Raw genomic sequence first — 24,864 nt, 5'->3', positions numbered from 1 at the left:
TCATTTATTACACATTTCAAATCCTAAATAGATGCAATCAAACAATAGAAATTGCAATTAATGGAATTTTAGATTTATGGAATTAAAGATTCCATCATTTATAAATTCATACGAATTTTCTAATTTCCTCATCCAAACTAATTCCTCGTTTGGATCCCTCCACCCTAAGGAATTAGTTTCCCTTTAATCTCAATATTAATTACACACAATCAGCATTTCATACACCATTTTTAGGAATAAATTATTCATATTGATAATTGTAAATACAAATTTTCCCTCACTTATTATTCTTCTATTATTACTTTCCCATTGTAACCAAATAATGTACGATCTTAATTTCCCTTCTGACTGAGCTAGATATCATAACAAAAATGAAAAACCATAAAGGCTACTAACAATTTGAGAAGATTGATGATTTAGAAGAAAAATCCAGAAGGAGATCGTAGAACAGAGAAAATATTGAGAGAGAGAGCGAGAGAGCGAGGCCGCGGGGAGGTGGGGACTTTCTTTTTTATTTGATCAAAAACAAATTATAACACAATACCGCTACAACAATCACAACCAAACGCGTCAAAGCTCTAAGACAACGGTTCAGAAGCCTTGGCCATTAAACAAATTTCTAACAACTTCCCAAAATACATTAACAAAGGTATCATAAATAGATTCTTTCGAAAAGGAAAAGATATCTTGCACCAATTTGGAATGACAATATGCCATTATTATAAATACGACAAAAGTCTAGTACTCTAGATTCTAGAGCATCCAAATACAATGAGGGTGCTACTGCTCATTATTCTATCATTCCTTTGTTTTTTAGTATCATGTACAACTACTTCAGATCCAATTCTCAACGATTTTCTCCGCTGCCTTACAAATCATTCACGGTACTCCACCTACCCAATCTCTGAAGCCATTATCACCTACCAAAGCACCTCTTTTCAATCTGCTCTCTTGGCATACATTAGGAACCGCAGATATTCCACACCCACAACACCAAAACCTTTGGTGATTGTAGCAGCCAAGCATGAATCCCATGTTCAATCGACTGTCATTTGTGCACAACAACATGGATTTCAAATAAGAACCCGAAGCGGTGGCCATGATTTTGAGGGTCTATCGTACGTGTCAAGTGCCACCCCCTTTGTCATGCTTGACATGTCTAATCTTAGATCCATCGATATTAATGTCACGGACGAGAGTGCTTGGGTCGAATCTGGGGCTACTCTTGGTGAACTTTATTTCAATGTTGGAAACAAAAGCAATATTCATGGGTTTCCTGCTGGAGTTTGCCCTACTGTTGGTATCGGTGGCCATCTTAGTGGTGGTGGTTATGGCCCTTTGATAAGAAAATATGGACTTACAGTGGATAACATTGTAGATGCTAAGCTAGTGAATGTGAAAGGTACAATTCTTAATAGAAAATCCATGGGAGAAGACCTTTTCTGGGCCATTAGAGGAGGTGGTGGAGCAAGCTTTGGAGTCGTTGTTTCTTGGAAGATCAAATTGGTTCCAGTTCCAACCAAAGTGACTGTATTCAATGTTTTAAGGACCTTGGAACACGGCGCTATAGATATCGTTTATCGGTGGCAATACGTAGCGCCTAAACTGCCTAAAGAGATCTTCATTAGGGCAATGCTTCAAGTGAAGAAAAATAGTACTTCAGGTAAGTTGGCTGTGGAAGTGTCATTCATCTGTCATTATTTGGGAGATAATGAGAAACTTCTTTCATTGATGAATCGAAATTTTCCTGAATTGGGTTTGCAGCAAAATGATTGCTTTGAAATGAGTTGGGTAGAATCTACTGTGTTCTGGGGTAACCACCCAATTGGAACTCCCATAGCTGTTCTGCTTGACAGGCCGATGGGGCCACCAGATTTCTTCAAGAGCAAGTCAGACTTTGTGAAAGAGCCGATTCCGAAACATGGAATAGAATCCATATTGGACTTGATGCTAAAGACGGGTCTAGATAAACTGTACATGGAATGGAACCCTTATGGTGGAAGAATGAGTGAGATTTCAGAGTCGGAAACTCCATTCCCTCACAGGGCTGGAAACCTGTTTTTGATTCAGTATTTGGGATATTGGAAAGAAGACAAGGCTGAGACAGCCCACAGCTACCTTGACTCGATTAGCAAAATGTATCAAGAAATGACTGCATTTGTGTCCAAGACCCCAAGAGAGGCCTTCCTAAACTATAGGGATCTTGACCTTGGGGCCAGTAAGGGTAATCAGACTAAAGTTGAAACTGCAAGAGTTTATGGAAGCATGTATTTTAAAGAAAACTTTGATAGACTGGTACGTGTGAAAACTGCGGTTGATCCTCAGAATTTTTTCAAGAATGAACAGAGCATCCCACCACTGTAGAGACGATAATAAACGACCCTAGCTCTTTGAATCCATTGTTGATTTGCGGTAAGCACATAAGTAGTGTGAAGAGGGATTTGCTACATTCACGAATTATGTAATCTTTCACTTTATATATATAGGGAATAAAAGTTATTTTTCAGAGAGAGAGAGAGAGAGAGAGAGAGAGAGAGAGAGAGAGAGAGAGAGAGAGAGAGAGAGAGAGAGAGAGAGAGAGAGAGAGAGAGAGAGAGAGAGAGAGAGAGAGAGAGAGAGGGATTTGAGGGGGACTTTGTTATAGTCAAATAGCACAAGGTTGAGAGAATGAATTTTCTGATATTTGATTCATCTCAGAGTGGACGTCTATAAAGAAGATTACAGGAATACAACAGGTAAGTACTAACTACACAATAATTACAATATATTATATTCCTAACGTTAAGCCATGACTCACGTTAACACTCCCCCTCAAGTTGGCGCATACACATCAACCATGCCCAACTTGCTTAGTGAGTCATAAAACACCTTCCTGGAAACTCCTTTGGTAAGTATATCTGCAAGTTGCTCTTCAGTCGGAACAAAAGGAAAACTAATAATTTTGGCATCTAGCTTCTCCTTTATAAAGTACGATCTACCTCCACATGCTTAGTACGATCATGTTCTACTGGATTCTGTGATATGTCAATGGCTGCCTTATTGTCACAATACAACTGCATAGTACTTTTGAGTTTAAAACCCAAATCACGTAACAGATTTCTTAGCCACAGCAATTCACACACTCCGTGAGCCATACCTCTATACTCGGCCTCAGCACTAGATCGTGCCATAACTTTCTGTTTCTTACTTTTCCATGTAATCAAATTACATCCCACAAAGGTAAAGTAACCTGATGTTGACCTCTTGTCTATAATATTTCCTGCCCAATCTGCATCTGTAAAGCCACAAACCTCAAGGATGTTGTTGTGTTTAGAAAACAATACTCCCCTTCCTGGAGCTGACTTTAGGTACTTTAAAATTCTCATAACAGCGTCCATATGACTTTCACTCGGGTTATGCATGAACTGACTCACCACACTCACTGCATATGCAACATCTGGTCTAGTATGAGCCAAATAAATCAAGCGCCCAACTAACCTCTGATAGCGAGCTCGATCAGTAGGTACCTGATCTGGATATTCAGCTAAACAATGATTCTACTCAATAGGAGTATCAATAGGTCTGCAATCCAACAAACCTGTCTCTATTAGCAAGTCATGAACGTACTTCCTCTGGCACAAGTAGATCCCTTCTCTCCCCCTGGCTACCTCAATTCCTAAGAAGTACTTAAGTTCACCCAAATCTTTCATCTCGAACTCAGAAGCTAAATGTCTCTGCAGTCTATCCATCTCAACAGTATCATTGCCAGTGATTACCATATCATCCACATAAATAATTAGAGCTATTACCTTCCCTTGTTGATGCTTGAGAAACAAGGCATGATCTGAGTTGCTCTGTTTGTAACCAACCTTCCGCATGAATTGTGAAAATCTCCCAAACCAAGCACGAGGCGACTGTTTGAGACCATACAGAGACTTTCTCAATTTGCATATAAAATCACCCGGAGAAGCAACTACATACCCAGGTGGAAAGCTCATGTACACTTCCTCGGCTAACTCTCCATGAAGAAATACATTCTTGACATCAAACTGTCGGAGTGGCCAATTTAAACTAGCAGCAAACGAGAGCAAAACCCGAATAGTGTTCATCTTGGCAACCGGAACAAATGTCTCATCGTAGTCTATACCATACGTCTGAGTGAACCCCTTTGATACAAGGTGTGCTTTGTACCGTTTCACTGATCCATCTACATTATGTTTCACAGTAAACACCCAACGACAACCTACAACCTTCTTGCCTTGTGGTGGAGGCACAAGTTGCCAAGTATTGTTCTTCTGCAACGCATCCATCTCTTCCTCCATTGCCTTCCTCCACTTTGGATCCCCCAATGCATCCTGCACTCTGTTAGGTACTGATACAGCAGATATTTGATTCACAAATGATTTATATGACTTAGACAACCTCCTAGTGGACATATAATTGGCTACTGGGTATTTTGATTTGGCAGTAAGAGTAGGTTCATATCTTTTGGCTGATTGACCTCGAGTGGTCCTATTTGATAACACATATTGCTCAACATTAGACTCACTATTGCCAGTACCAGTAGGGGGACATACCTCAAATGAGTGATCTTCAGTACCAGGAAGTTGTGGGTCAGGGCTAGAAGTGATGGCAGGAGGGGCAGTTGTGTCTTCAACTGCATGTTCAATGATTGAAACTGGTGTCTGGATGTCTGGAGCTTCCGCTTCTGGAGGTGATGAGCCAATGCTCTCAATTGGATCAGTCAAAATATCTCTTGCCTATGCAACTTCTTCTCCGCTTTCTGATTCCTCCACTTCTCCATGATACAGCTCTTCAAAATATGTATTCTCCCCCTGAATAGCTGTATTTGATGAGGAAAAATAACTCGTGTCCTTAAAGAAAGTAACATCCATAGTGACATAGTACTTTCTGGTTGGTGGATGATAACACTTGTACCCTTTCTGAGAACCTTCGTAGCCCACAAACACACACTTAAGTGCTTAGGCATCCAACTTAGACCGCTGGTTTTTAGGAATATGGACAAAAACAACACAACCAAAGACACGAGCTGGAAGATTATGAAATGAAGGTAAGAAAACATGAGATGCAAGAACCTCAAATGGAATTTGTCCCTGAAGGACACTAAATGGAAGACGATTGATAAGATGGGAGGAAGCATGAATAGCATCGCCCCAAAGATACTTAGGCATATGAGCACTAAAGAGAAGGGCACGAGCCATATCAAGTAAATGACAGTTTTTTCTTTCAGACACTCCATTTTGCTTTGGTGTTTGTGGACATGTGGTTTGGTGAACAATCCCATGGGTTTTGAAAAACTCTTGGAAAACATGATTAACATATTCTCCTCCATTGTCAGAACGAAGGACTTTAATGGTGCTATGGTATTGTGTTTGAACAAGAGTACGAAAAGTTTGAAAAGCTGGAAAGACTTCATCTTTGGTTTTCAGTAGAGCAACCCATGACAATCTCGTACAATCAACAATAAACAACACAAAATATCTCATACCGAACATAGTAGGTTCTCTAGAAGGTCCCCAAACATCAGAGTGAATCAGCTCAAAAGGAATTACACTTTTATTAGAAATACTAGGACAATAAGTAGCACGATAACTTTTGGCCAAGACACATGTTTCACAATGTAAAGCAGACTCATCCACACCAATAAACAGAGTAGGCATGGTTTTTCTCATAAGACTAAACGATGGATGCCCTAAACGATGTTGCCACAACCAAATTTCACTTAGCTTATCAGAATTTGAAGTCAAAGCGGCGCGAGACTGTGCTCCTGGTTTCTCCCCTGCGTATGTCTGATCCAGATGGAACAACCTGCCCCTCAGATACCCCCGACCAATTAACTCCCTGGTGAGAAGATCCTGAAAAATCACATACATAGGATAAAAGGTTACGGAGCATTTAGACTCAGTATTCAACTGTGAAACAGATATCAAGTGATGAGACAAGTCAAGCACATATAATACATTATGAAGTTCTAAAGTGGGAGTAATACACACTGATCCTGACCCTAACACAGGAAAAGCCTCACCATTGGCATTGGTGGGGAAGACAATTCGATAAAATATGATTTATCATAAGTCATATGGTCAGAGGCACCAGAATCAATAATCCATGTATCAGAACCAACAAAGTGAGAAACCATTAAAGCCATACCAATCTTACCACGACCAGCTATAGAGGCTGTAGGAATAGCCCCACCTGCGGTATGATGATCCTGTCCAGCAACTCCATAGAAATCTGGTTCTTGAACCAATTGAACAGAAGCTGTTTTCACCTTAGGACGATAACCTTGCTTTTTAGGTTTAAGATGCGGGTGCAGTTTCCAACAAGTCTCTCAAACATGCCCAATATCATTGCAATAAGAACACTGAGGACGAGGGAGGTGGGCAAACCCTGGCGGAGTTCCTTGTTGATGAAGTGGGACCGAATGCTGCTGCTGGAGTAAAGGTGATGGTGCTTGAATGGCTAGGCTAGAAACTTCAACTTGTGCTTGTTTGAGACTTTCCTGCTAAGATTCATCCTTACGACTATATGTAAAAGTTGTGGTCAAGCTAGGAGGGTCTGGCATTCTGAGCAACTCTCCCTTGGTACTATTATGTTTCGCATCAAGTCCTCTCAAGAAGACATGAACCCGCTCAAGTTCCTTCTCTTTCTGGTACCATGTAATATCCTCCTTATTCTTGATCTTGCAAGGACGCTTCTGATCAATCTCAGCCCTTACATTCTTCAGTTTGGTAAAAAATACTGACACTGGTTGCCCATTCTGTTGCATTCCTGCAGCTTTGCACATCAGTTCATGAACCTGTATAAAATCAGACTCATTTGTATAGAGATCTCCCAACGTCTTTCATATTGTCTCAGCAGTTTCACATTCCTCTACCATCTGTAGCACATCATCAATCATGGCTCTAAATAAAATGGAAATTACAAACCCATCATCATCTTCTGACTTAGCATAAGCCTCCACGTCATCTTCACTAGGAACCTTGATTGTTCCAGTCACATGTCCCATCTTGTGTATCCCACGAAGATAAACAGACATAATCTTCTTCCATGTTCGGAAATTGGTACCAGTGAGTTTAGTACCTCCAAAAGAACCACCTTCTGAGCTCTTGATAGAGACCTCAACTTTCTGAACCTCATTGGCGTTAGAACCCTGACCTTCACTTTTATCACTACCCATCACAACAATACAGTAGCAAAAATCACAGAGTATACAGCGGAAAAAGAGAGGAAATTCCAACAATTGCAGCAATTTTTTTTTTTTTTTTGTAACCTGTTGGGATTGACCGAGTGAGGTGGGTTGACTAGACTGACCGAGTGACCGAGTTGGCCGAGTTGACCGAGTTGGCCGAGTTGGCCGAGTTGACCGAGTTGGCCGAGTTGATCGAGTTGCTCGAGTTGACCGAGTTGCTCGACTTTGGCTGGTCTGACCGAGTGAGAGGAGCGACCGGAAGTGGGGCGACGCCGGACTGAGTCGAGGGCACAATCGTGGAAGCCGGACTGAGTCGAGGTCTGGCGATCTAAGGCAGACGAAGGTAGAGGGAGCGATCGATCTCTGGTGTCGGAGGCAGACGAAGGTGGTCTTGGACGAGAGACGAGGCCGGTCTGGACTAAAAATATGGGAGAAGAGCGCCGGCGATCTGAGGACGGACATTCTGGGATTCGGCGATCTGGGATGGGCTGATCGGCCTGTAGCTGAAGACGAAGCCGAGCGAAGAAAGAAGAAGGGGACGCCTGGACGATGTCGTTTTAGAACCTGACCAAAAATTGGGTTTTAACCCAATTGTCTTCCTCGGATTGAGAAAAAACTGAAAGAAAGAGACAAAGTCCTTTTCGGATCTTTGCTCTGATACCAAGTCAAATAGCACAAGGTTGTGAGAATGAATTTTCTGATATTTGATTCATCTCACAGTGGAGGTCTATAAAGAAGATTACAGGAATACAACAAGTAAGTACTAACTACACAATAATTACAATATATTATATTCCTAACGTTAAGCCATGACTCACGCTAACAGTTATGAAATGAAGTAGAATAACTTTATTATTTTTACTACTAGTTGACGATCTACGATTTGGGTATTAATTTCTTTCTCCTTCTTTTTTTTATGTGCAAATTGTTGCAATGGATTTTGCCTGCTAATTTGTTGGCAAACAATGTATCCTATCCTTTTTATAAAATGTTTTTACCGATGAACGTTGGTTGTTAAATGTGCTTGTAGCAACGCTAATGTCATCGGCACACCTTTTGCATGTGACGAAAATTGTCACCTAAAGACTCACAAATAAAAAATGATGTATTTGTGCTCATGAAATGTTGGTCGCTAAAACCCCAACTTTTCATCACTTCAATTTAAAAAGATTGATCAAATTTGTATTTTCATTACAATATGTACATGAACTCATCGACTTTTTTAATCAATGGTAAAAAGTGGTTCTATTCATACCTCCAAATATGCTATTTTGACCTCTCAATTTTTTTGAAAATTTTGAAATCCTCTTTTACCCCTTGATAAAAAATTACCTCTCCAAATTCGCTTAAAACTGCTTGCAAATCCTACATTAACCTAGACCTCACCTGTTTCGAAAGCATCAGTTCAAATAGTTCTGATCCTAATCCTCCAATGGAAGAATGTAAGGAACCAAAATCTTGTACTAGTTCCCTCAAAACAAAACCAAAAAAGAGTGGAAGGAAGAAGATGATTGAATTATTAACACCAAAAAATAGAGGAAGGAAGAGGAAAACTAATGTAGTTACGCTCAATGAGGAACACCACAGCATTGAAATTAGCCCTAGGTTGAAAACGCAGGAGGAAGAACATCAAATCATTGATTTATCAACTTCTAATCCTAAGTATCCTACGAAAGATTGTAAGGAATCAAAACCTTGAACTAATTAATTCCCCCAGATCAAGTCAACAAAGAGTGGAAAAAAAGAGGAAGATTGATTTAGTAATGCTGGAGGAGGAACAAGATCAAGAGTATTCAAATTAGTTCTAAGCATGAACCATGAAAGATTCTAGAGCTATTGATCAGAACTTCATGCTTCAGAGAAAAGGAGGAGAAATGAAGAAAGGGGGTAAAGATGGAAATTTGATGTCAAAATTTTTGAGACGAGGTCCAACTAGCAAATTTAAAGGCCTGAATAGACTCACCCATGGTAAAAATAGCGAAAGGAGTAAAAAATAGCCAAAAACTAACACTCCATCAATAAATGATATAAAGGGACAAACGGAAGTTTGTCCTTCTTTACACCATACCCGATAAATGTCACATGAATTTATTAATACTAATTGTAATTTCTTAACTGTTACACCAGAGAGAGGATACATCTTGATTTTTATTTTTTGTTGAATAAAAAGTTGATGAACAATTGATAATATTACAACAATTAGCCCATGAGTTCAACTCAGGACTTTCCACTTACAAAATAGTGCTCATAAGACTGCACCAAAATACTGGCTACCAAACCCTTGATCTAGCCTAATGCAAACCAAATTCGTCACATTTTCTCACCACTTAAGATCTTAATGCACTCCCAATGCAACAAAGAAAAATTATAACATGGTCCCGGACTATGGTACACGTGGTGGTCTAGGTTGATGTCATTGCATGATCTATATAACTTATCCTTATTTTTGATTGATTATCTTAATTTAATTTTTTTTTCTCCCCCCTTAAGATCCCCATCAAATTTGAGTAATATGATTGGCCTAGACCACTACATGACAATGCTACGTGGTATTCTGGGACCACAAGGAGTAATAAAATATGTTTAAACATACATTATTACTCATATTTGCCACCATTTCTGATTGTTTAAACATATATTATTAAACATAGTGTGTGGTCTGGAATACCACGTGGCATTGCTATGTTTAATAATAAATTATTACTCAAATGTTTAATAATATGATTGGTTCTCTTAATTTGAATCAATCCATCAATGATTATCATTAATAAACTCAAGCCAGAACCCATCCGCTACCATTCAAAGATAGACAGGAGGTTGTGGAGGTACTACACAGTACATAGGTATAGACTGTTCATTATACAATCAGTGCTCACTTAATAAAGCCAGCCTATAAGCTATAACTAGCAAATAGGCGAAAGTAAAACTATACTCATTAGCGCGCATTAAGAACTAACAAGCATAGGTCCCTAGAAAAGTAAGGAATTATTAAAAAAAAAAAAAAAACTAAACTAAACTAAACTAAATAAAAGACCCAATACTCCAAGGCCCTAGGCCCAATAAGCAAGGCCCAGTTTCACTCCAAGTTTCATAACCTGAGAGCTGCACACCCATGGCCACCACTATTCGCCATAGCTTGCCTCCGCGACCCATTGCAGCTCTGCCACACTGATCCACTGCGTGCCTCCATTCTGTTCCAGGAAAACCACCATCGTCATCCATCAAAGGACGAAAGAAACATCTTGCAAGTCAGGTAGATCCAAACCAAAACATAGGTGGGGAATCACCGCTTCCAAGCCGCTCTCACGCGAGCCTGAATTCAGTCCACTGCTGCCTCGCCATCCTTGAAACTATGCACTCAAACACATCATGCTTGAATTGAAACAAACCCGCAGCCTCCACTATCAAGATCCTAAAGCCCAGTCATCTTAGAGATCTTAAGACCATAGGCCAAGCATCACCTATCCGGCAGCATCATGATGTCAGCTAGACGGCATCGGATGAGAACAGGATCGCAGAAGTCGGTCTTGCTAGGTGGCGGCGTCTTCCTTAGGTTTTCTCAGAGAGTGAAAAGTTTTGCATATATATTATTGGCCAAGTTCTCAAATTACATATCAAATTTGATTGGTTCTCTTAATATGTTTAATAATATATGTTTTATTAACCAATAATAAATAATAAAATATTTACATTTAGCTAAATTTTAAGTACTATTGTTGGAGTGAGTTTCCAAAAATGGTTAGTTAAAGTAGTTTTTAGGGGGAGAGGATCCTCTCCTAAGCACTTACTTTACCTGAGCTTCCTGACCTTTTAATCAGATGAAGACATGTGGAAGTGTCAAATCTAATGGCCCAGGATTTCTCGTTTTCTTCACAATGACTTTGTTTCTTACCTCTCTCTCCTAATCTTCTTTTCCTTCGTTCTTCTTCTCTTCATTTTCTTCTTTTCCTTATGTTCTTCACTACTTCTTCATTCCTTATCAGATTAAAATCTTCTTATTACAAAACATTTATCTCCTTTCAATCTCTATTTTGCCACATCTAAGCTTTATCATTTCTCTCTTTTATCAATCTCTTCTGCACTTAATCAAATTGCCACGCATCCTGTTTCTGTCGCTCTAAACAGTTCTTCTCCCTCTTCTTTTAAGATTCAACAATGTTTCGTGTTCAATTTGAGACTGGGATTCAACTGATGAGTTGAATTTGGGGTTGGGATTGAATTGATGGCTTGAATTTGGGGTTGGAATTGAATTCATGAGTTCAATATATGTTCCTTCTCTTTAATATTTCATTGTGTTATACTTGAGTTACTTAATTCTTTTTTGTTGATAGGAAACTAACAATGAAAAATAATTTCATAAGAATGAATGCAGTCACTACTAGAATTATGCCATCAGACATCACCACTATTAAATCGGTCGGAATTGCACACGATGTAAAAAATACATCCTAACATCAGTTTATGAAATATCGATTTCTATTGTGATTATAAACATCGGTCGTTAAATTAACCGATGTGTAAAGTCTCGTTCAAAAATTTTGAAAAAACGCGGAGGGACTAAGTTTGAAACTTTTGAGAAACGCAGGGACCAATTATTTTATTCCCCCCAACACTTCTATTTTTTTCACTTTGTCTGAAGCTTTCGAACCCTAATAACTCGTGCTCTTGACTTCAGCACCTCCTTCACCTTGGCAACCTCGTTCTCCAACCTGAACCCCCCCCCCCCGAGGTCGTTCTCCGACCTGAGCTCCTTCTCCAACCATCGCCTCCTCCAGCTCGTTCTCCAACTATCGCCTCCTCCAGCTCGTTCTCCAACTATCGCCTCCTCCAGCTCATTCTCCGACCTGAGCCGTATCGAGCTTGTTCTCCAACCCGAGGCACCTCGAGGTCATTCTCTCTCTTCTCTTCACCAATACAATCACTAATTAATCTTTTCTCAAATTCATCGTTTTCTTCTTCTTCTGTTTGTTGGGCTTGTCATAGGGAAGCTCAGCTCGACTTTCCTCTGTCCTTCCCTCCAAAATCTCTGATATCCACTTTGCAGATCCCCAAAAACCAAGTAAATATCATGTCATAGACAGACTGAGCTCGACAACACCGGAGCTCAGCCCGGTCACGTTCAAGATCAATTTCACCACGGAGGTAACATTTAAACTTAGTATCTTACGAATTTCAGATTGAATTGATCCTTTTTTGAGTGATTGGGCTATAAAAAGATTATTTAGGTTGTTGTTTGGTCTCTGGGGCTGGTTTTTTGAGATCCGAGATAAACAAATGATTCCAACGTTTGATTTGTGTTAATGGGTTTGTGATTGATCCACCAGAGCATTGTTGGAATCGAATTAATTGTTGGTGGGCTTGGTTGGGTTGGATGTATATCTTTGGATGTATCTAGTTATCACCTTAGAGCAGGATCGGCTTGTGAGCTGTAGCCAACTTGTTTATGGGTTTTCTCAGAATTGGATTTGCTTCCACTTGGTTGTTTGGTTAGCTTGGTTTAATATAGCTTGAGAAATTTGATTTGGGTTTGTGAATTCTGATTTGTTTTTAGAATCCAAATGAATTTTGATTGCAGGAAATAAGCTAATACATGAATTTTGGGGTCAGTTCCGGGGTTAACTTTTGTTCTTTAAGCTGATGCTGTTTTTGAAGGTTATGATTTCCGGTGCACTGGCTTCTGGGAAAGGAACTCAGTGTGAATTGATTGTCAAGAAGGTAACCATTTTCATAGGGATTGTAATTGGAGACTAGGGAACTAAGTAGTTTACATTTTCATTGCTAGGATTGATATATGCATCATTTATCTTGGTTCTTCAGTTTGGATTGGTGCACATATCAACAGGGGACCTTCTAAGAGCTGAAGTGTCATCTGGGACTGATATTGGAAACAAAGCCAAAGAGTTCATGAATGCTGGCAAGTTGGTTCCTGATGAAATCGTCACAGCTGTATGCATTCTATGCATTTACATGAGTTAGAAATATTACATTTTTCACGACTCCGTTATCGAATTGGTAACATAATCTATTGTGTAGATAGTGACGTCACAATTATCACGAGAAGATGCAAAAGAAAATGGGTGGATTCTGGATGGATATCCGCGAAGTTTTAGCCAAGCACAAAGTTTGCAGAGTTTGAAGATCATAACAGATGTTTAAATTGTCTTAGATGTATGTGAGTTTTATCTACTTGGCTGAATTTCTTTAGACACAATTAACATATTTTTATAGTGCATTTAAAGAGAATTAAATTTATGGTTTCTAATTGGTATTACGGTTCTACCCAAATTTCCATTTGGGAAGTAGATTAGAACTTTTGTACAGAAGTATATCCTGGTAGAACTATAAGCATTTCATAGTTTTGTGATTACATCCAAATTGCTTCAGAAAGAGTTGATCTTTAATTACACAGATGTTATTTCTTAATACTCAGGTTCCTAATGAAATTCTAATCGACAGATATGTTGGAAGGAGGCTAGACTGAGGAAATTTCCATGTCAAAAATTTCCCACCAGAGACTGAGGAAATTAAAGCAAGACTGACTACCCGGCCTGATAACACTGAGGAAAAAGTAATTTGGCATCTTACATTTACTCTCATGTTCTTTATACAAGTTGTCATAGGTCATTCTCTCATATGCATATGTATGGCTTCATTGCAAAATCGAATTCATTATCAATCCATCATTAGTTCTTACATTTGGTTCATGTAATTCAATTTCCGTTTTTCATCTAGGTGAAGTCACGTCTTGAAATATAAAAGAAAAATGCAGATGCGATCTTATCCACTTACTCAAACATAATGAAAAGGGTAACTTAGTTATTGTTCTCATTTTTCCTTTTATTTTTACTATATGAATATGTGTAAGCAGCTTGCACTTTATCTCTTGAATACACAGATTGATGGAAACCATCCTAAAGAAGTAATTTGAAATAGACTCCATTTTGTCTCAAGTGCTGAATGATAAAGAAAAGAAGAGGAAATTAGGTAAGCCTCTTCTGCATCTAAGTACTTTTTATGAGTTTTCCCTAAACTAGATGATTATATTCTAGAGGGATGGTGTTAAACCTTGCTATGAGGTATTATAAAACTTATCTGGAGATGAGTTGTTCTCATATACCAATGCAACTTTTTTTTTTCTCTGTTCTCTTGAACGAGATTGTTGATTGGTTTCTGGTGACTATTTTTGAAGAGAATTATGATCTAGTATCACTCAAATTTGAAAACTTACTTTAATCTGGCTATTTATTTTGTTTCAGGGAGTAGCTTAAGTCAATCATCTTCCGTCCAGGTAAATTTTGGCTATACTGTGCAATTTTCTATGGTTTTCGATGTCCAAATTATATTCAACTTTTTGATGAATAGTTTATGTATCTCTTTTTATACTCTATTAAAGGTCAAGCTCTTGTCATTGAGGTGGCTGCCTAGCTATAATGCATACAGTGATCTTTTTCTTTTGATTACAGACTTACATTGATTGTCTGCATATAAAAGTCTGACAAGTCTAGAATGCTGGCAGAGGAGCAGACGGAAGTTGAGAATTCCTTGGGTGGAAATTCAGAAGAGATTCTTTTTTATGAAAAGAAGGTATATACATTTCTTGTACCAAGGATAGATGAAGTTGTTGGTGTTTATCTGTACTTATCTATTTCTGTATCTTAATGGCAGAAATCCTTTGTATCTGCTGGTCATCTTCGTTGGCTTTTTACTCTTTCTTTGTATCTGCTGGTCATCTTCGTTGCCTTTTTACTCTTTAAAGCACTATGGATGCAGCTAGACACCTCGGCAGAATTCCGCAATGGCGCTGTGAGTGTCAAACTTTGTTCTAATTGTTTTTTGTTCTTGTCTTACCTAATCTATTTGGTTTGCTTACAAGATGGTTTCAAAATATAAGTTAGATATTCAGTTTTGGTCAATCATAAGCTATCTAAATATACAAAATTGCACTTTTAGAGTGGAAATGTCTTAGAAAAAAGAAAATTATAGTTGGATTATGAGAGTGCTAGTCACTTATATAGCTCTCTAGTCTAGCAACAAAAATCAGTTATGAAAGAGTTGTTTCCTAATGTAGTATTGAAAGTTTGTCATATAGTTTGAACTTTGAAGAGTGTCTGGGCCAAAAAAATTTCCAGTTTATCATGCTGAAGTAGTTAACCGTAATAGTTGGCTTAATGATATTTAGTTAATTGTTTGATAATGGACTCGGGTTATAGGTTCTCAAATATGAGAAATTGTAAAATGTTTTACCAGAGTTGCCCTAATAATTGTTGGCTAATGTGGCTATAGCTTCCGGGACCTTCTCTCTTTGTCCACCAAGTTGGTGCCAACTATCATGAACATGATAAAGAGATTAGCATATGAAGGGGCAGCAGCTACTGCGGATAACAATCCTCAAAGAAACCCTGCAGTAGCATCAAAGAGCATAAGCAATGGAGCAATTGCTAGCAGTTCCATGTCATCTACTGCCTCATCGGAAGTGACGGAATCTGAATACTCCAGTCCTTCAAAACAAGAAGTCATATATATATATATATATATATATATATATACACTTTCTTGTGCTTAGTAAATTTGCAGACATGTTTCCTTTAGGTCTTTATAGTCTGAATACTCTAGTCCTTCAAAACAAGAATAGTTTGACTCTGGTGAATATATATATATATATCTTCTGTTGTACTTTCTTGTGCTTCGTAAATTTGCAGACATCATCCTCATCTAAAGAACATGATGTCTATACATAAAGTTTAAATCAGTTATAACCATAAAGACTGATCCATTGAGAGAAATACATCAGTCTCAAAATGAAAATCGATGTTCTATTAACCACAAGAGATCGAATTATTATGTTGGAACCGATGTGCCACAAACTAGTGCACATCGTGTTTTAGATAGAGATCGATGTCCAGTTTAAGTATTGTCATCGATGAAGACTAGAAAACCGATGTGTGAAATAGTATCAGTCATCGTTTCTTAAATGAATAACGATGTTAAAATGCATAGTTATGTTGTAGGATCTATATTTCTTTAAGCATTAAAGGCAATAAAATGAGGGTTTGACAATATATAAACATACAAGTTTGTTATCATTTAAACATATTTACATCGATTTATAATGAGAAACCGATGTGTATAATGTTACTAGACATCGGCTAAAAACCGATGTCTGGATTTTCCGGATCTTTCTCATCACCCACTAAGACATCGGTCGAGATTCTTTTTCTCATCGGTTTTTGGCCAATGTCTGAGGGCATTTTTCTAGTAGTGAGTGCCTGGGCAACAAAAATTTCTCTCAAAGCTTGCTTCTTTTTGTTAAAGACCACATCTTGAGCTCCAAAAAGAAACAATCAATACTCAGTTCCTCTCTGTCCTCAACTTGAATGACTAAATAAACCAAATTCTTTTGCTTTTCTACTTTGTATTTGAGTGATTGTTAGGCTTTTTTGGAATCTAAATTCTATCTCTATATTATGAGGTCGAAAACCGCCATGTAATATGAATAAGGTTCAGCAAGTTGTGATGGGACCAGGAAGGAAGAATCTTTATTATATTCTGCTTCCAATGAAAGAAATTCGATCCCCGAAATTCAGACTCAGAAGAAACCAACCTATTTTGATTGGGACAAAAGTGAGAGTGCTTTCATGATCGGCAAGCAGTGAAGGAAGAGAAGAACAATTTGGAGATTAGTCAAGGTTTTTTTTTTTTGGGCTAAATACTAGTTAGTACCCTGTGGTTTAGGTCCAAAATCAATTCAATCCCTGGACTTCTAATTTCATCAAAAACACCCCTGCACTTTCAATTTTGATCTAATAGGTCCAATTCGTTAATATTATGTTATGGGTTCAAGTTATAGTTGGATTATTTGTTGAAAAATTATTTATTTTTAATAGTAGGACTCACTCCTAAATTGACTATGAAGACCACCTCGACATCACATCATAAAATATAGGCCATATATGAGCCACGTTAACAAGTTAAATAACTCAATTGTTGGAAAACTGACAAATTGGACCTATTAGATCAAAATTGAAAGTGCAGGGTTGTTTTTGATGAAATTAGAAGTTCAGGGACTGAATTAATTTTTGACCTAAACCACAGGGTAGTAATTTGTATTTAGCCCTTTTTTTTTTTACCTGAAAACTGAATTCAAGAAATATAGACCTATCAGATTTGAAAAGAAGAAAAGGAAGAGAAGGAGAACGAAGGAAAAGAAGATCAGGAGAGAGAGGTAAGAAGCAAAGTCACTGTGAAGAAAAAGAGAAATCCTGGGCCATTAGATTTGACACATCCACGTGTCTTCATCTGATTAAAAGGTCAGGAAGCTCAGGTAAAATAAGTGCTCAGAAGAGGATCCTCTCCCGTTTTTAGGAACTTCTAAACAAAATAAAGAAATTTTTAAATAATATAGCCTTTGCTCTTAACTTATTGTAATTGTCCCTCTCAAAAAAGGAAAATACAAAATTATAATTAAAAATTTACAAAAATTTTGCTAAGAAGAAGCATGGATGTTATTCGCTGCAGTAATTTTATGACACATGTCAATATAAGAGTGGGTGGGTGATGCACTCCAATAGCAAAACCCTAGTAAGTCTTTTCTTTAATTTTCTCACCTCCTGTCAAACTCCCTATCCTAGTAAAGTAGACTGCTGGGGGTTGTCTGAAACAAACAGTTGTTTTGTCCTGTGGTCAGTTCATCGCTCGCTGGTAAGGAGTTCAATCCCATCAATCTTATTTTCTGTTGTTTTATCAAGCGATTTTCAATATATATTTAGTGTTTGTTAGTTTCAGTCTTGAATGTTGAATCAAGACGCATTGGTATGCTTGAGATCGTTAAGCTTCTAGTTCCTGAAAATGATCTAGCTAGATGTTCAAGTGTTCAACCCTCAATTTTTCCTTGCAGATCGATAAAAATTATGGTATTTATTTGGGTTTTTTGGAATGCTTTTTGGACTTTGTGGCGAGGGTTTGTTGCTACACTTCTATTCTGCAATGCTTTGGCTATATTGAATGAGCATAGGTTCCTTGCTCGAGTAGGGTTGACAATAGAAGATGATCAAGCTGGGTACCAGAGAAAGTTGTCTACGCTCATCAGTTTCAAGTACTGGTTCACAAGAATTCTGCACGCAGCCCGATTCTTGAGGCATATTCTCATATTGGCGAATGGTTTCACCATTGTAGTGTTGCTCTTGATAGGATATTGGCTCTAGCCTTGTGTTCTCTGTTTTTGATTCGTTTGTCCTTGAGTAGCCGAGGGATCGATCTATGCCTTATTAGTTGTTAATCTAGAATGTTTGTACATATCTTAATCCTCAATTGGATATCATTTCTTTCTCACCTTTCTATCCTTGATCATATATATGGTGCCTCGGCAGAATGTGGTTGAGTGTAGTGGATTTCTCAATTAATGCACTTATGGATTTCTCAAGAACTACATTTTTCTCTTTTGTTTTTATAATTTTTCCACAAGTTTTTCTTTTAGCTTTTTTTTCATGCTTTCATGATTTCATCCAAACTTTCCAAACTATACTGCTAATAAACAAACTTCCAAAACATACAAACTTTGGAGCCCCAAGTTCAAAACTTTAACAAACTTATTTGATTATTCGCAGTCGTATAATACAGAGTCAATTACAAATGAGGTTATTTTTGGTGACTTTGATATTTTTTAGGCCATTCAATATTTTGTTTTCTCATAAAACCACATTGATTTGATTATGCTATTAATTGGTATTAATCTGTAGGTGGGTCAACATTTATTGATCTGATTATGCTATTAATTGGTATTAATATGTGGAGGAGGGTCAATGTAAATTAAATGTTCCAATATTTCCTTCTAGGGTAGATTTTTCGCGTGATTAAATTTGTTAAACTTGATCTACGCTGCAATATTGCAATGATATTCGTAATCGTTATGGAAATTAATGACAATAAATTCAATGTTATATATTGGGTAGTGCTATTCACACACCTATTTTCTCTATTCACACACCCTCTTTATTTTTCTGTTACTTTAATTCAATTTATTTTTACAAATTACCCTAACTACCCTCTGCAATTCTGATTATTTTTTTTCTCTTTTTTTCTTTTCAATCATAAATAAATTATTCTAACTATCTTTCTTTCCAATTATGATTATTAATTTTTTTTTATTTGACAAGTCAATCATGAATCAATCATGCTTTTTTTTCTCTTTTGTTCATCTCTGCATGATCTAATGTTTCGAAGCCTTGTTAAATCATGCTAGTGTAATACAATAATAGTTTCAATGTGTCTAGCAGCTCTGCCTTTAGCCTTGTTAAATCATCTTTTCGCTTTTATTGCCAGCGGGAAACAATTGTTTCTTGGTTTTATACATCACTACATGTAAAACTAGCACAGTAGTATAAGCACAATATATATGCGATGAGGTATCCAGAAGATAAAAAATATAAAAAAATAAAAAATCAAAGTGTCAACGACTTCAAAATTATCAATCAACTCAAGTCAAAACCATGATTAACATGCTGCCCATACAAAAATCAAACTAAGACGAATAGAACGCACAAATTTAAAGCTCATAGATCCACCAAATCGCTAAGAAACTGATCGAGAGCAATGGATTGAAATACACCAAATAATTTGAGTTAGAATCTTACCAGGAATGATGGATTCAAATGGGCTCGAATGATCACTAAATTCATATTTTTCTTCCATATCTCCATTGCAAATCAGATGTAAAATTTTCTCCAAAGATGGGTCTAAAATTGCTTGTTCTGCCATAATTGAACTTCAATTGGAATGGCTATGCTAGATAAGTTTTTGATGGAAAAGGAAAGAAGAAATCAAAAAGAGTTTTGAAGTCCTCATCTACGGGAAAATAAGGGTTTAGAATTTGGTGATGATTGACTTGAAAAAAAAAAATCAAAATTGCAAAGGATGGTAGTTAGGGTAATTTATAAAAATAAATTGAATTAAAGTAATAGAAAAATAGAGAGGGTGTGTGAATAGAGAAAATTGGTGTGTGAATAGCACCACCCTATATATTAACCTTCTATGCATCTGTTAAATTTTGCACTATATATTGACTAACCTGCCTAATTGATTACACTACGTTAATTTTATTAAATTAATGTACAAACAACATTTTACATCAAAACAGAAAATATGTTTTTCTCCGTGCAATTAAAAATTTTCATAATGGATTTTTGATTTGCCCCATTGATCAATAAATCCAATACTTAGGATAGCTAGCTAGGATGCACATTGAATAGTAGTTCACTGAACGAGGACTGGGTTCTTAACTTCGACTTCATATATATAACCAATCCAAAGGAAGTGATAATGAGATGGACATTGCGATAGAAAATTCACCAGACTATGAAGATACCAAGCTTGAGATTACTGCTCTTCACATTCTCAGTCCTTTTCCTTTCACTCTCAGTCTCATGCACAACTTCAAATCCCGTTCTCGATGGCTTCCTCCAATGCCTTCCGAAATATTCCAACTCCTCCTACCCAATTTCCGATCAAATTATCACCCAAGAAAGCACCAAATTTCAATCTATTTTCCTGTCATATATTAGAAACCTCAGACTTTTGACTTCCACAACTACAAAACCTTTGGCTATTGTAACGGCCAACCATGAAACCCATGTCCAAGCAACCGTGATTTGTGCAAAAGAAAATGGTTTGCACATGAGAATTCGAAGTGGTGGCCACGATTACGAGGGCTTATCCTTCATATCATATATATCAAATGTTTCCTATATAGTCCTTGACATGTTTAACCTTCGATCGATTAATATTAACGTTGAAGATGAAAGTGCTTGGGTTGAGTCCGGAGCTATCTTAGGTGAACTTTACTATAACATTGCGGAGAAAAGCAAAGTTCATGCATTTCCTGGGGGAGTTTGTCCAACTGTTGGTCTTGGTGGCCTTTTTAGTGGTGGTGGCTATGGTCCCATGATGAGAAAATTTGGGCTTACAGTGGATAATATAGAAGATGCTAGATTAGTAAACGTGAATGGTACAATCGTTGATAGGAGATCCATGGGAGAAGACCTGTTTTGGGCCATTAGAGGAGGTGGTGGAGCAAGCTTTGGAGTCATTCTTTCATGGAAGATCAAATTACTTCCAATTCCACCGAACGTGACTGTTTTCAGAATTACAAGGACACTGGAACAAGGCGCGATAGATGTTCTTTACAGGTATCTATTATTTTGACAGTGCATATATATGTTCATCTAATACATGCATAATAGCTGATCGGACTTATGCACATTTGCTCCCTGTTCTAATTTAGTTCCCTTGTTTTACTATTTAAGAGGTCTCTTCTGTATAATTACCTTTTTTTTTTTTTTTGAAGGGATAACAACCTTATAATAATAAAAGTTCTTATTGGAGAGACTCCTATGAATAATTTAATATTGGTCTTGCTTGATTTTGTAAAATTATTAATTTGAATATCCTAACAGGTGGCAATACGTTGCGCCGAAGCTACCTAAAGACATCTTCATTAGAGCAACTTCACAACTCCATAATAGTACTAGCCAAGTGAGCAAGAAAACTGTGAAAGTGGTATTCAATGGTCTCTATTTGGGACAAAAGGAAAGCCTTCTTGCTTTGGTAAACCACAGTTTTCCTGAACTAGGTTTGGAGCAAAAATATTGCATTGAAATGAGTTGGATAAATGCCACTTTATTCTGGGCCGGCTACCGAGCTGGAACTCCCACAACTGTTCTTCTCGACAGGCCAAAGGCACCAGAAATCTTGTTCAAAAGCAGGTCTGACTATGTGAAAGAACCAATTCCGAAAGCAGCACTCGAAACCATATGGCAGAAGATACTTGCTATGGAGATGCTTCAGATGCAGTGGAACCCTTATGGTGGAAGAATGAGTGAGATTTCCGAGTCAGAGACTCCATTCCCACACAGAGCTGGGAACCTGTTTAAGATTCAGTATTACACTCTTTGGGCGAATGAAACGGACACGAAAAAGTACCTTGACTTGTCAAGCAAGTTTCGTAAAGCAATGACTCCATTTGTGTCCAAGAATCCAAGAGAGGCCTTCCAGAACTACAGGGATCTCGACAATGGTGCCAATTGGAATAACCAGACTGACACCAAGACTGCTACGGTTTATGGAAGAAAATATTTCAAAAACAATTTTTATAGATTGGTAAGTGTGAAAACCAAGGTTGATCCTGAAAACTTTTTCAGGCATGAGCAGAGTATTCCACCACTTCCCCATAAATAATGAAATTATTAATATTCAATGGAGATGAATCAATTTGATTACGTTGTTAATGAGATACATTATATACTACAGGAATTGGACGGTTTCGTACAAGCCTTGATGTGGCTGGTTACTACTTACAAATAAAGATCAGGAAAAATTTCACAAATGGTCACTCAACTATGAGTCATTCGACACTTTGGTCACTGAAGTTTCAAATATATTACTTTGGTCACTCAACTATTACATTGTCAATCACTTAAGTCACTTTGTTAATTTTTTTCATTAAAAAAATTTATAAAAAAATACTCTTTGGGTGACTTAAGTGATTGACAGTGTAATAGTTGAGTGACCAAAGTGATATATTTGAAACTTCAGTGACCAAAGTGTCAAATGACTCATAGTTGAGTGACCATTTGTGGAATTCTCCCTAAAGATCGCTTAAATTTCATCTAATCACACTATTATCATATCTCCTTGAGCCTTTCTATTATCATTTCTTGACAAAATATGTTTATCTATTATCTATAAGGGAAAATGGTCCGTATGGCGGTATGGTACCCAAACTTTTTCTCCTTATAACTTTTGGTATCTAAATTTAAAAAATATCAATACGGTACCTAAGGTTCTCAACCCGACCGAAGATTGGTATCTAGAGTCGTTAGGTCCGTTATGGCGTCGGCTAGCTGGCAATTTTTTAGGGGTATTTTTTTCCTTTCATGCCTTAATTTATTTATTTATTTTTCTAAGCATCTCTCTCTCTCTCTTCTTTGAAATCGATTCTAGTCCAGCAAGAAAGAGAATGTGTAGCCAAGTTCATCCTCTTTGCTTTCTCTAACAAATTTTCAGCTTCGAATCCTCCCTCTATCTTCTTTGGATTCGATTCTAGTCCATTACGTACTCTCTTTCTAGCTACTTCTTCTTCTTCTTTACCCCCCCCCCCCCCTCCCTCTTGCTCCTGTAAATCATATATGAAGCCGAGAAGCATCAAGATTCTATTTCCGGTGCCGGAGCCGGTGACATTGAATCTCATTCCAAGGCTGACAAGAACGATCAAGAATCCGGGTTGGGTTCTTCTTGACAAAGACACAGCACCAATTGGGTTACAATTTCATAATCAATCCCAAAAAGAAATGAAAATCCTCTTCGTTAATCTGCAATTTCATCTTTGATTGATGACTTGAATCTTTTATGTTTGATCTCTGATCGTTAATATGAAATTTCATCTCAAATTGGGCACTTCCAGATCAAGGTCTGTTTGATATTTTTTTGCACGAGTATGCATGATATAGAGGAAGCTATTTTTCCTCTCTCTCCTTTCTTGTCTTCTTTTCCAGTCAATTTCTGATACAAAATCGCAAATTTAACTTGAAATGCCTACCACCAAGAACTCTTGGTTAATTCTCATCTGGGTTGTTAATTATGTTGTGGGATTGTAATTTTTGAGATGATTCTGATGTGGGTTTTTTTTTGTTTTTGGGTTCAGATTTTCATCAATGTACCCTGGTACTTTAGTGTTCTGTATTCAATGTTCAGTCCGTTTCTGACCCAAAGAACTAAGAGCAAGTTTGTGATATCCAAGGAATGAAATATTGCAGAGACACTCTAAAAGTGAGTCCTTTACATACCAAAAAAAGAATTCTTCACTGATCTTACTGCGAGTTAATTAATTGAGAATCTTTTACTGGGTTGGTTCTTCACCAAAAGTTCAAGTAGCTGCAAAGCCTTGTCAATGATATATGGCTCCTTAGTACATCTCGTTATTGTGAGTGCCATGGAATCCTTCTCCAGAGTACATGAAATGCCATAGTTGATTAGGGAAGACTCCAGCATCGACGAAGCTTCTAGCAACTTTGCTGCTCGTTTTTCATGGAGTAACGTATAGAGAGAGCAGACTTCAGGCATGCTATCTCTGAGAAAAAAAGGGGCAAACCTCACCATTTCCATATGCTTGGCATGTGGGTCCTCAATATCATCCACCGATTGATGCATTCCAAATTCCTTTCCAAACTTCCTGATAGAGGTTGCAGGACACAAATTTTTGGTGATGCAGTCTCCCACAACTGACTTGAGCCATGAAATTCTTTCAACTATATTCTCCTCAGCAGTAAATGTGTTCTCGTTAAGAAAGATATGACATTGTGTTGCTTTTGAAAGTGCCTTTAGGGAGTAGAAGAGGCATTCCCATCATTTAAGATATTCTCCCTTCTTGATCCCAAATTTTGTGCAAAGCCCCCCCTGCTGATCTCCTAGCTATCTCCATGATTTCATGTTGCCTGCTGCCTTGGAATATTTCTAATGCCATATATGGCGGAACAAGACTTGTGGACAACAGTTGAAGGAGATGTCTAGCTCTGTCAGGACATATGGATCATCAAGAAATGTGGTTGTCGAGACTTGCATGGAACACTCAGCCAAATTGAGATTGCATGAAATGGCGAACTCTGAGGAAATCAAACGACCAA

General features: G+C 37.6%; 2 protein-coding genes and 1 pseudogene across 2 annotated transcripts; all 3 read left to right on the top strand.

Annotated features, from left to right (window-relative positions):
• Window positions 1-771: 771 nt before the first annotated feature.
• LOC112203177 (berberine bridge enzyme-like 4) lies at window positions 772-7,473 on the top strand. Its single transcript, XM_024344179.1, has 4 exons — window positions 772-2,360; window positions 2,698-2,735; window positions 6,317-6,444; window positions 7,309-7,473. Exons 1-4 carry the CDS (start codon window positions 772-774, stop codon window positions 7,471-7,473), a joined length of 1,920 nt encoding a protein of 639 aa, XP_024199947.1.
• A 5,175-nt stretch (window positions 7,474-12,648) lies between these two features.
• On the top strand, window positions 12,649-14,776 carry LOC112168132 (annotated as a pseudogene).
• Window positions 14,777-20,333: 5,557 nt separating this feature from the next.
• Window positions 20,334-22,420, top strand: LOC112202477 (berberine bridge enzyme-like 17). The gene is made up of 2 exons (XM_024343490.2): window positions 20,334-21,372; window positions 21,640-22,420. Exons 1-2 carry the CDS (start codon window positions 20,543-20,545, stop codon window positions 22,418-22,420), a joined length of 1,611 nt encoding a protein of 536 aa, XP_024199258.1. The 5' UTR covers window positions 20,334-20,542.
• Window positions 22,421-24,864: the final 2,444 nt, after the last annotated feature.

This window comes from Rosa chinensis, chromosome 5 (genome assembly GCF_002994745.2).
Source record: "Rosa chinensis cultivar Old Blush chromosome 5, RchiOBHm-V2, whole genome shotgun sequence".
NCBI lineage: Eukaryota > Viridiplantae > Streptophyta > Magnoliopsida > Rosales > Rosaceae > Rosa > Rosa chinensis.
The sequence above is the reverse complement of the archived record's forward strand: the minus strand, read 5'-3'. Positions and strand labels throughout refer to the sequence as shown.

Bases quoted from the DNA above. Each gene is read 5' to 3' on its own strand.
- LOC112203177 (XM_024344179.1), top strand. From the start codon at position 772: ATGAGGGTGCTACTGCTCATTATTCTATCATTCCTTTGTTTTTTAGTA. The intron at 2,736-6,316 runs GTAAGTACTAAC...ATGCGGGTGCAG, and splicing joins AGATTACAGGAATACAACAG to TTTCCAACAAGTCTCTCAAA. The intron at 6,445-7,308 runs GTGATGGTGCTT...TGGGTTGACTAG, and splicing joins ATGCTGCTGCTGGAGTAAAG to ACTGACCGAGTGACCGAGTT.
- LOC112202477 (XM_024343490.2), top strand. From the start codon at position 20,543: ATGAAGATACCAAGCTTGAGATTACTGCTCTTCACATTCTCAGTCCTT. The intron at 21,373-21,639 runs GTATCTATTATT...ATATCCTAACAG, and splicing joins GCGATAGATGTTCTTTACAG to GTGGCAATACGTTGCGCCGA.